General features: G+C 43.4%; 2 protein-coding genes across 2 annotated transcripts; one reads left to right on the top strand and one right to left on the bottom strand.

The window, feature by feature from the left end:
• Positions 1-106: 106 nt before the first annotated feature.
• lsm2 (LSM2 homolog, U6 small nuclear RNA and mRNA degradation associated) lies at positions 107-3,051 on the top strand. The gene is made up of 5 exons (XM_085397660.1): positions 107-181; positions 373-440; positions 1,754-1,784; positions 1,898-1,957; positions 2,706-3,051. The coding sequence occupies exons 1-5, from the start codon at positions 179-181 to the stop codon at positions 2,829-2,831; spliced, it is 288 nt and encodes a 95-aa protein (XP_085253786.1). The 5' UTR covers positions 107-178; the 3' UTR covers positions 2,832-3,051.
• A 1,324-nt stretch (positions 3,052-4,375) lies between these two features.
• Positions 4,376-10,469, bottom strand: bcl6aa (BCL6A transcription repressor a). The gene is made up of 9 exons (XM_085398771.1): positions 10,425-10,469; positions 8,455-8,626; positions 8,142-8,363; positions 7,083-8,033; positions 6,626-6,807; positions 6,373-6,540; positions 6,158-6,288; positions 5,783-5,920; positions 4,376-5,694 (listed from the first exon to the last, which is right to left on the bottom strand). Exons 1-9 carry the CDS (start codon positions 10,453-10,455, stop codon positions 5,551-5,553), a joined length of 2,139 nt encoding a protein of 712 aa, XP_085254897.1. The 5' UTR covers positions 10,456-10,469; the 3' UTR covers positions 4,376-5,550.
• Between the last annotated feature and the right edge of the window lie 1,276 nt (positions 10,470-11,745).

The raw sequence follows: 11,745 nt of genomic DNA, 5'->3' as shown, positions 1-11,745 counted from the left end.
TAAGTCAATTAGATAAACAACTGTGCAAGCAACGTTTCCCATGCATGAACGTTGAGCTTAGCTCTGTCGCCTCTGTGTGGCGAACTTTAGTAATTACACCCTGGTGTGTCTCAGGAATATTAAGGGTTTGCTACGTCATCGACAGGCGACGCGCCGCTAGGAGAGGGCAGCAGTAAGAATGGTAAGGAATCACGATGAAATTATGACTTTTCTGTAGAGTTTATAGCAGATAGGTGCGGCAGGAGAGAGCCTCTGACCCGAGCACACCTCGGTGTTTCTCTCTAACCTTTATTCTTTCAGCTTTAAAAAAAAAAAAAACCCACCGCCACGCTAACCGTGCAGCTAACGTTAGCATGTGTTTCTGCTCTGCAGCTTTTTTACTCGTTTTTCAAGTCGCTGGTGGGGAAGGACGTCGTGGTGGAGCTCAAAAATGACCTGAGGTTAGTATTCGTGTTCAATTCGCTCACATAACCTGCTGTTTTCCGGCCTGTGTTGTTTGGTCGGCGATTGCTGTTTGGAGCTTCGTTAATAGTCGCAGCAGCGCTCCTACAGTCACAATTCGAATATTGATTTTTTTTTATTAGTTTTCATTTCATTGCAGCAGTTTTTAATACTTCTCAGCTTTAGTTCCGTTTTATTGAATTCTGCAAGAATATTCCAACACAAACAGCTCACTCTCAGTCATACACATTCTCAGAAAGTCAAGCTAACAACATTTCCTGTGTGTTTTACTCTGTGGTTGTTCAGTTTGTGAGGTTAGAGTTCCAGGTTAGTTCGTTATGTTACGCACTTCTGCAATCAGTCATCAGTGAAAGGCCTTAGACAGCGATCAGTGGGCTCTGAGTCTCTATTATGAGCTCAGCACTGAAATATTTATTACGTATTACCGTAGCTGTCACTGCTTAAATGGAACTAATCTGCATGAAACTGTCGACATAAAACACAGAACGTTTTATTTCTTGTAACTGGTCACACTGACGACCACTGATGAAATGATTGTCGTGGTTGACTTCTTGTTGGAGATGATGTGGGGGGGTTTTCTGAATAAAATCTGAAGTGTCTTCAAACAGGATTGAAACTGGACTAAATGTAGCTTAAAGCAAGATTTTGAATCCAGGTTGCAGCCTGTCAGGTCACAGCCGCATAATTACATTTGTTTTAACATTACTTCAACTTCTGTATGTCGGATAAAAGTGAAGCGGAATAAAATGTTTTGTGAGATCAGAGTCACAAACCTGTCTGCTTTGTTTCCGTGTTGCAGTGGTGGTATCAGAGCTTTCTTTCATAGACGGAGTAGATTGAACAAACTACAATGAGACTTTCTTGAACACAAACTGTTCCCTTCTCAGAGTTAAACTTTGGAGCAGGGTCCTGATGCCTGTCAGTAATGACGGTTTTAAAATAAAACAACAGGTTTGTGCTGCTGCCTGTCGTTTCCAGTACAGCTTCTAAAATATGTGCAAATTACTGAATATTATATTTTGGTGATAATTCTTATTGTTTCACCACCCAGACCTGTGGAAATAAATGTTTAAATACCCATAAATTAATCAATAACTGGCATGGAAATCCTGAGGTCAGAAAGAAAACCTCAGAAGTCGTGTTTGCTTCACCTGGGCACACCTGACTGTAAATTCCACCCAAATACCGATGAGCTGTTCCCAAGCCTCATAATCTAAAGATCAATTGAGCAATTTTGGTTTGTATTTGTGAACAGAGTCATGTTCATGAATGTGTGTGTTTCTCTCCTCAGCATCTGTGGAACGCTTCATTCTGTTGACCAGGTTGGAAATAATTCATTTGTTTTCAAACGGAAGCTGTTCAGTTTTTAAATTTCTGCACGATTGCTCACTAAAATGCCGTTTTCACATCGCTGTCCTCTGCTTGCGTGTTTCAGTACCTGAACATCAAGCTCACAGACATCAGCGTCACAGATCCGGAGAAATATCCACACATGGTAAGTTTTCCTTCTGGAGACTTTCCACATTTCATACAGGGGGGAAAAAAAGACTACAGAAACAGATTAGGCTGTCGCTGCTAAACAGGAGTTTACAGTTTTACAGTGTACAGAAAAAAAAGGCTGTTGCAGTGTACTTACAAGGTTTTTAAGGTTCTGCTACAGAGGTCTGTACAACCAGTAAAAGAAACTACATTCTCTGCTGCTGTATGTGAGAATGTAGAGATGCTGCCCTTCTACCTGATGAATCTTTTGATTAGATGAATATTCCAGCGGTGAAAATTTGCACAGGACTTCTGTTTTCCACACAGAATGATGCATGATAAATAATTAGGGGCTCAATTATCCCCCCCAAAAAAGACACACAGACAACAGCTCCTCCCGAGTTATACAAATATGTTTACACAAATATCTTTTACATTGATTGTGTTTTTCATCTATTATACACAAAGCTTTCAAGATTTCCATCTTTGTTTTCATCATGTATGTGAGCTCCATTTGCTGCTGCTCAGTTTTTAATGAGGTCAGGAGGAGAAACTAAAGTTAGATATTTTTCCCCGTGTTGTTGTTGTTGTTATAATACAGCATCAAGAACATAAGTGTAAACTTTAGCTCCTTATTTAAAAGTTGCATAAAATCAGAGTTCGGACATTAGGAAAGGCCTTGAATGTGCACTCCTTAAAGCTCACCAGCAGCTCCAGCACCGAGTGACGGCTGTCTGTCTTCACACTGTTTTCATTTGCTGCAGCTGTCTGTGAAAAACTGCTTCATCCGTGGATCGGTGGTCCGTTACGTTCAGCTGCCGGCAGACGAAGTGGACACTCAGCTGCTGCAGGACGCTGCACGGAAAGAAGCCATGCAGCAGAAGCAGTGACGGGGCTGCGGGACGGGGGGTGGGGGGTAAGGGGAACAATGAATGGGTAGTTCTGGTTTTGGGTTAAGTTTGTGCAGCCTCTCTTTGTCTCTGAAAATGTGTGTTTGACACTGGGGATCAATCATTTGCAGTTTTTGTTTTCTTGTTATTTTTTTTTAACCTCACAGACGGTTTAGATGTCGTCGTTTGATCCCTTTTTTTGGTTTTATATAGAAATAAACTAATCAGAGAGTCCGGAGAGGAAACCTGCTGTGATGTTCATGTTGATGATAACAGGCACGCTTTGCTTATCAAGTTGTGGCTTTTTTATGCCTCTTGGAAATAAACATTATTTTATTTATATTTTCATGACATTTGTGATTTATTTTTTATTTTTTTAGGATGATCTTGGTGACATGTTGGAGGATTTGAGTTTTTGCTGCTGAAGAACTGTTTTTCTATTCCAGTATTTTTGAGTACTGGAGTGTCCACGTCAGATTTTCAGGGCTGACGATCACATTTAAGCTCTGCTTTAAAAACCGCAGCCAAAAAAATTTAGACCTACTCAAAGCAGCACAATTTAAAGCCAAAATTTTTGAAGTTTTTTTCCAGTGAATAATCAAAGTGGTCAAACATCCAGGGTACCGGTGCTTGTTTCTGTTACTCCATGTCGCAGACATTAAACTACTGCAGGCTGTGATCTGTCCTTCCAGCTACCGAGCTGACTGAAATGAGCCTGTTACATTTTACAGAAGAATACTTTAATGGCTTTCATGCTGTGAGATGTTCAAATGTCATTAATGGTCATTTAAAAAAAAACAAAAAAAAAACAATTATGCAAAAAGGAGTTGGCCTGTCTGATCTCCTTCATGCTGTTGCTGTTTTCTTCAGCATTTTGGGCATCAAGCTTCCTGCAGCAGTACGTCTGTTTCTGTCCGTCTGCTGTTTTTCATAGGAGTATCAAACTAGTGATTACAACTGGGAAATTACAATAAAATTAAAGCATATTCCCATACAGCTTCCTCTGATCCTTGCACCACCAACGGCCTAATTCCAGTAAAAGCTTGCACGAGAGGTATACAGTACTAATGAATTCATGGCAGAAATTAACTTTAAAAAAATGACTATAGCACAGAAACATCCAGCGACTCGTTCACTTTCAGGGTTAAACAGTGAAAGTGTCAGGGGTAAATGAGTGTTTCAGTTATTGACAGCTTTTATTTTTTCCTTTTAGATGGAAAGATCTGGCTGAGCCAACCCTAATAATACATGGATATTTAGAAGAGTTCAAAAGCCAAAAACAAGGTTGAAATCATCTCTTCAATCTCTTTGTTCGAGTCTGTGGCTGTAACCAGAGTGGAAGGTACAATCGTTTGAAATGTTACATGAAAACTGAGTGAAAAAGCCACGGTGAATACTTTCGATTAAGTTTACTGCCACCCTCGCCATCCAATTTCAGCCCAGTGTTTCAGGAACACCAGTCAAATCTGTGCCCGTAGATCGAGGGACATTCCTCATGAACACAAAGTGAAAGAAAATAAAGCGCTCACTCTTGAGTTAATACATAGAAATCCAATACCTTTATTTTACATTCATACATCTATAACGTTGTACAATAATTTTAATGCAGTTAAAAAAAAAAAAAAAAAAAAAAAAAAAAAAATCCAATCCGAAAACAAGTCCTGAAGATTTACAATGATGAGTCTGCACGTTCAAAGGTTGGTGACGAGCATTTAAAAATATACACTCACACGCTCACACACAAACAGGGATCTAGGACAAGTGGCGTCCTTGAGTTGTACCTTAACAGAGCTGGGCTGAATGGAGAGGAATTCAGTCACCATAGAGAAAGGCACATTGAATACACAGTGTATCTACAAAAACAAAAAACCTCGACATTTACACGACTTTTACCGTAGGATCTAGAACAATGAGCAAAACTGTAAACCTTCACTTATGAAAAACAAATCAACCAACAGAAGTCACACCTATACGAATACATTTGAAGCAAAATGTTTTTCTTGGTCGTTACAAAGCAGTACCTTGAAATGCATTTCAACACTTAGATTGGCTCTGCCCGCAGAGAGCAATCCTACGGATATAATTACACAATATGTCACAATATTTATGCAGTTGCCCACTTCGTGCACGCCAGAACCCGACACCGGTTAGAGAGTACCTCATGCACATCCTCAGACAGCAGCAGACATCTGATATGTTTTACACCAAATCCAATTATTTATTTTTTTAATTCCCCGCTCACGTGAATATGGCAACTTGACAACATGTACGTACATCTACATAAAAATCATGTATAGACAACTCTATACAGCCGCAAATCCCATTATCTTAAAATATATGTACCACCCGTCAAAATTTTCAATACTTTCAGAAAAGTAAGTTCTCTGATATAAAATACTGTTTTTTTCAAAAAAAACTGATTGTTTACATTCCATCCTTCTCAACAAAATAAAGCTTTTTATATACGTACCTTCGAAGCTTAAAAACACTCCCCACATACATATATATATTTATATCTATATAGAAACAATAAAGTGACTAAGACGCCATGTGGCTCTACGTTCACATGTAGTGGAAACCCGTTTAGAATGGCATACGCAGCCAATTTACATGTCTAATAAACACAGTGTGGCACTACAATTTTGGATGATTGTACAAGTTGGGGTTCATAAATGCCAAGGTCAAGATTGCCTCCTTTAAGCTGCTTCCTTCATCTGGCTCAGCATGCTTTCGTCAAGTCAGTGGGCATGTCTACTGTGGACATACGGTACTGGATCTTTGTGTTAGTGATGGCGCCGTGCTTCTGTCGAAGATGCAGCCGTAGCTGGCTCTTGTGGCGGAAGTGCAAGTTGCATTTTTCACACTGAAAAAGAAAGCGCAGCGGCGTTATTTTCACTCGCTTTGGTTGGACTCGACTCAGGAGGTTCCTAACTTTGAAGTATCATTCTTACATGGTAGGGCTTTTCGCCTGTGTGTATGCGGAGGTGGCTCTTCAGCGTCTGCAGGTGACGGAAGCGGGTTCCACAGATCTCGCATGGGTATGGCTTCTCGCCCGTGTGGATCAGCACATGAGCGCGCAGATGAGCAACCTTGAAGAAAAAAAAAAGTGGGAGTGAAACTTAAATTAAACTTTTCAGACATCGCATGTTTTATATCAGCACGTCTATGGGCACTCCTGTCGAGCTAAATATGATTACAGCTGCCCATAATTACAGCTCATTAGCACGGTTAGCTGATAATACAATAGAGAGGGAAAAATTTTTGTAAGACACTCTTGAGTTTAAAAAAAATAAATAAATAAATAAATAATGTAAGGGCATAATTACCTGTACAAAACGAGCTCCACACGTCTCACATTTGTATGGCTTCTCTCCTGAGTGGATGCGAGTGTGAGTCTTGAGGTTAGCTGGTCTGTTGAACTGAGCACCACAGATATTACAGCGATACGGCTTCTCTCCTGAAAACAAGAAGCAGCACTTTAGATTTCAGCAGCCCCTAAAGCCGATGAGTTAGATAAATGAGACTCGTGAATTGCTTTTACCTGTGTGGACAGTCTTGTGGCTGGCCAGGTTGCCCTTGTAGCGGAAAGCAGCCTGGCAGCGGTCGCACTTGTATGGCTTGTCGCTGTGTACTTGAAGCATGTGTTGTTTCAAAGCTTCGTCTTCAGCAAATTTGGAGTCGCATTCGTTACAGAAGAACGTGCCGTTTTCTGTTTAAGAGAAAAAGCTGATGTTGACTTGTGCTCCGAAAGCGCTCAGATTCATTTTGGAGGTGAAAAGAAATCTCAAACTCACCACAGCTGGAGTCTGAATATTCTGAATGAAGCTCTGACATTTCCTCTGATAGACGGGACCTGGAGTGGTTGGGACAGACTTCCGAGTGCTGCGGGGACTGGGAGCCACAGGACGAGCATGTGAGGCGGTTCAGGTAGTGTGGAGGGTGGCCATCGCCATTCCTCAGAGACCCCTCAAGCGCACTGCAGACACAAAATCGAAAACTAATCCAGTCAGACATTTCAAATCAGATTCTTCCAACATAAATTTTATTACAAAAATAAAAATCCTACAACTATCCTGCCTGATATTTACAAACACTGAATTTCACTTCATGCCTGTTTTTTCTTATAAGAAAAAGAAATTTTATGTGCTCATAAAGAATCTTAAAATCTGCCCAGTGTGTCATCACCTCAACTATACATTTCCTTGTTTTGTTTAAAGCATGCAGATGTGTACGTGTCAAACAAAAACCCACCTGTTAATGATGTTGTTGAGACGACTAGCCTGGGGTACTGGTAGATCCTCGCTGTTGCTCTTGCTCGTCGTTTGTGGGTCAAGGTTCTCCGAGTCGTTGGGGTGGAGGTAGGGTTGCAGGGCAAGGCGTTGAGGTGAGTGAAGCCCAGGATCCCTTAACCCCACCTTGTCCTCCTTGGCGCTCTGATTCAGCACAATGAACTTGTACTTCTTCCAGTTGCGAGCTTTGGGGTCCTGCGTGCCTTGTGGCGTTTGCGCTCCAGCAGCTTGGGAGAGGCTGGCGTTCTTGCTGCTGCTGGACTCTGTCGGGGAGTTGGGCTGGCAGTCTGATTTGAGGGGGCTCTGCGGGCTGCTCATGAGGCTCTTGCGTCCAGCGGAGATTCCCAGGGGATAGTGCTGATGGATGAGATCTTCCTCAGCCTGAGGAGCGTGCTCTTTGCCCAAGTCTTTCTGGTGCTCAAGGGACAACATGGGAAATGCACGCTTCCTTGTGCTGAAACCGACAGACTGGCTGACCCCCTCGTGGCTCTCTTTCCTCATCTCATCGTCTCTCACTACCTCCCTGGAAGCATAGGTGGTGGAGTGAATGATGCCGGAGGAGTTTGTGCCAATGGCTCTGCTGTAGTCTGCCCTGATGCCGCTGTCATGCGGAGGACAGTGCTTGTGGTGGATGCTGCTCTTTGAGAGGTCAGCAAAAGCATTTTTGGTATCGGCCAGCTTGCAGAGGGGGAAGGGGAATCCTGGCATGGGAAACTGCCCGTAGAGATGGTAGTTGCTGGGGGTGCTGACCCCGCTGAACATGTTTGAACCGTAGTGTCTCCCGTCCCTGAACGGAGCTACACGGCTGTGCAAACTGTCAACAACATCATGGGCTCTGTAAGCATGGACATCCTGAGGTAAAACCAAGGGACTGACCAGAAACTCGTCTCTAGGCAGCTTGACAGTCGGATCACTGTGAAGAGAACGAGGATGCCGTAAACATGGAGGTATTCATAACCATGGATTTATTCTTATCAGCAATTTAAAAAACACAAACAAAACAAAACTGGCTTCCACCCACCTGGATTTGATGAATCTGTGGCAGGTGTCTACAACGTGGTCCATCTGCAAGTAGATAGCTGTATTCATGATAGCCATGATCAGACTCTCCTTTAGTGTGAGACGGGAGGTGTACATAAACTCTAGCAGGATGGCAAAGCCCTCTGGGTCCACCTTTGGGTCCAGACTGATAGCACTAAGGTTGCACTTGTGGGAGTCAGTGAAGATAGTGTAAAACAGCCCACTGCAGCAAACGAAAGGAGCAGACATGCAAAGATCAGTCGCTTGTTCAAAAGAAATAGAACGGCACAAACGCCGATTTTAGTTTCACACACCTGCAAGCCATGAGAACGGTCTTGTGTGCACGAAACTGCTGCCTGTTGACCAGGATAGTGACATCTGTGAGGATATCTCTACTGCGCAGCCGGTTCAGGTTGAGCAGAACATCACTTGCATGGCGCGTGAACTGTATGCAGCTGTCTGCTGCGCAAGCCATTTTGTCAAGTTCTGCAAAAAAAAGGGCAAAAGCATAAAGATTATTCTAATTTTTAAAAAAGAAAGCAAGTTTAAATAAAATATTCGTGTATTTGGCTGCCATGCCACAAAGAGTATGTGTGCTTCAAGTAGATGAACTTGGGCTCAAGTTACTGACGATCCTCCGAAGGCAGCACGCACATCACCAGAAGGCGGCGCCATTTATTAAGTAAACACTGTCTAGACATTTAAATTTCTTCTTTGGAGTCATTTCTCTCCCCCTCACTTTCTCTCTCTGAACCTCTGGTTAACAGCTCAATGCAACAAACTCCTTTGCACACGTGAGCATTTTAAGACCATCCAGACCTCCAGACGATATAAATGTGCACGGTTTAAATACACTCCACAGAAAGAGAAAAGTTCATGTTGGTCATTAAAACTTGTACATTTTTAAGGCAAACACCTGCGCATTACGCATTAATGAGCTGTAAGATGGGCGTTGTGGTCTCAGAGTTGGGGCTCTCCTTCAGCGCATTCGCAGCTGTACAAATAAAAGCGAATTGACTAAGTTATTACTCTAAACTTTTTGTTGGCACACAAATAACCTCCAAATTTTAAATTCATCCGCAAGATGTCCTCACCATGGCACTTTTTTTAAACTCACACCGGTGCAGCTGGGAGGGTAACACAAGTGAGAGTTTGACTTGTTTGCTGTGGTAAAACCGGTGAAGCCCCGCAGCGCTGCGCAGCGCATGTCTTTAAGCGCATTTCTGGGTCAATTACTGCACGAGAGCAAAAAACTAACATTTAATTAACTGAAGGAAGAATCGGCTTCACGAGACGGCAGGGGACTCATAACCGGATATTTACTTCAGTGTAACTAGACACGTCCGAAAATAGAACCAGAACAGAATGCACCTTAAAGTGACTGATGGCCAATCATGAAGTACTTTCTTCAGTACTTCCCCCCCTCCTCCCGTGAAACAGAAAACCTCCGAGGAGTATCACAGCTTTTAAACTTCATTTCAGTGATAGGACGCGTTTGTATTTATTTTTAAATCTAAAAATATCTATAGTTTTATTTTCATTTCTCGGGTCTCTCGTCTCAGACTGCGCGTAAATTACTGCACAACCGAAACTGCGCACGTCTGGGTGAAAAGCTCTCAACTTGGCGTAGTTTGGTTATCATGCAGCGAGCTGTCACAGTGGAAACATGAGAGACAACTTGTAGCCTCTGCCGCGGAAAAAAACCACACACACACACACTCAATCGCTCTCTCTCTCACACTCACACACACACACCTTCCAACTCTAATATTTCCGCTCCAGTGTTACGGTAACAGCGGGGCTCGCTGTGCGCAGCTCTTTGCGCTCCATTAGAGCAAATTACGGAGGAAAAAAGAAAAACGCTGAGAACCTGCGGCTGCCACGCTGCCAGCAAAGTTCGTGTGAAAGCGCAGCGAGCCCACTCAAAGTGAATCACCGGGCAAGAGCGATCGCAACCGCCCGGACACCTGATTTCACGCGATCTCCGGGCGGCACACGCTCATCCAGCCCCGCCGTAGCTACAGCCTCCTGATAGGACGGGCTGTCAGCGCGAGCGTCGCGAGCCGGAGCTCAGCGGCGGCCGCCGCTCTCAGCCCCGCCGCCTCACTGCGAGCGCGCGACCGGGCTGAGAGCAGCAGCCGCTCGCGCTGTCACAGCCCGTCAAACAGCCCAACAAGCACACAAAGCACCGGCATACATGTCGAAAACAGCAGCAACAAATAACACATAACAACTTCGCGCCAAATTAAAGCAGAAAAAAATAATATGGAATTTAAAAAATCACCTGGTAGCGCTTTCCTAGAAACTTCTTGCATCACCACTTCTAAGAACCCCAGTTCTAAGAATCAGACGAGCACAATTCTCGGAATTTGAGCCCCGGACCGTACCACTCTCCCGGGGCAGGGGAGAGGGACCTCCCGAACTGCGAGTTAAAACAACCCGTTTCCAGAGCAGATATCCCTCCGATTTTCACGCAAGGCGGCTCTAACGGCGAGAAAACTTAAAAGCAGCGTTTAAATAAGCACAAAAATGTGTATAATATTTTAAAAATTTGAACATTTAGCAGCCACATCCCCCGCCTTTTGGTTCGATCCGCAGTCACAGGACGTCGAGCAGGCGACGTCACCAGTTCCTTAAACCCGGCCCCCGAAATTCTCAGAACTAATTTATATTCCATGACTTAAGCAGCGCATCGTTTGGCTGCCCGTCGTCGCATTTAACACACAGCCCGTACATGTACAGCACACAGACAGCCCTCTTAATTAGGCCCATGCGGACAGGCTCGCTCCTCTCTATGTCCACGGTTCTTTTTTCTTTGTGGTTTCCTGCAGGTTTGCTGTGACCACATAGACGGAGAATACATCGAGTCACCACCGGGGTTTGTTGCAAAAGGAAAGCTTCGATAGATTTATTATTCACAAGTACTGTAGGCAGCCTGTTGAGCAGTGTGGATGCCACTTGTTTTGTTTTTGGGGTGTTTTTTTTCTGTCAGTTAATCAGATTTTTCACTAGGTAGGTTGAGAGTTTTTCTTGTGATATTCTCATGCGCGCATAGCGGTTTCTTGCACTGCCTCTGCCTTTTGGTTTTTGCTTTGAAAGCAGGTGAATCTGAGCGGATTGTCGCTAAAACAGCTGCTAGTAATTGAGAGCTTCGGTAAATGAACTTTGAGATTGTGTAGGAAACTTGCAGAAAGCATGAGGTGAGCTGAGGAAGAAGACTGCACAGGAGTGAATGCATTTATATTTTTAATAACGTTTTTTAAATTATGCGAGGAGGTGAGATGTCAGGCTCATAGGTAGTGTGTTTTTGGCGCTATTATAATGTTATAGACGGGGAACTTGTATTCTGTTTCATGCTGCATGTACTTGTCCTGTTTTTCTGATTGGATTACTGGGATTAATTGGGAAGGGGAGGATGCCTGTCAGGTGATGTGCACACTTTAAATGCAAAGTGAAAGATTCCTGGAAAATTAATTAAATGCATTGCTGTGATTTTCTTCCCCCCACTCTACTTTTTTTTTTTTTTTTTTTCAAATTTAAGGCATGTGTACTCCCTGTTGCATCATTTCACAGAGTTGGGCAAGAATAAACTCCTCAGCCTACTG

This window comes from Rhamphochromis longiceps, linkage group LG23, assembly GCF_057381845.1.
Source record: "Rhamphochromis longiceps isolate RC_006_pf linkage group LG23, R_longiceps_female_GT1.1, whole genome shotgun sequence".
Lineage (NCBI taxonomy): Eukaryota > Metazoa > Chordata > Actinopteri > Cichliformes > Cichlidae > Rhamphochromis > Rhamphochromis longiceps.
This window is presented reverse-complemented; position numbering and strand designations above follow the sequence as displayed.

Excerpts from the sequence above, each read along its gene's own strand:
- lsm2 (XM_085397660.1), top strand. Across the intron at positions 441-1,753 it reads GAGCTCAAAAATGACCTGAG|CATCTGTGGAACGCTTCATT; the intron begins GTTAGTATTCGT and ends TTCTCTCCTCAG. Across the intron at positions 1,958-2,705 it reads CGGAGAAATATCCACACATG|CTGTCTGTGAAAAACTGCTT; the intron begins GTAAGTTTTCCT and ends CATTTGCTGCAG.
- bcl6aa (XM_085398771.1), bottom strand. The coding sequence starts at position 10,455 with ATGCAAGAAGTTTCTAGGAAAGCGCTACCAG. Across the intron at positions 6,808-7,082 it reads CTCAACAACATCATTAACAG|TGCGCTTGAGGGGTCTCTGA; the intron begins GTGGGTTTTTGT and ends TTGTGTCTGCAG. Across the intron at positions 6,289-6,372 it reads CCACAAGACTGTCCACACAG|GAGAGAAGCCGTATCGCTGT; the intron begins GTAAAAGCAATT and ends TCTTGTTTTCAG.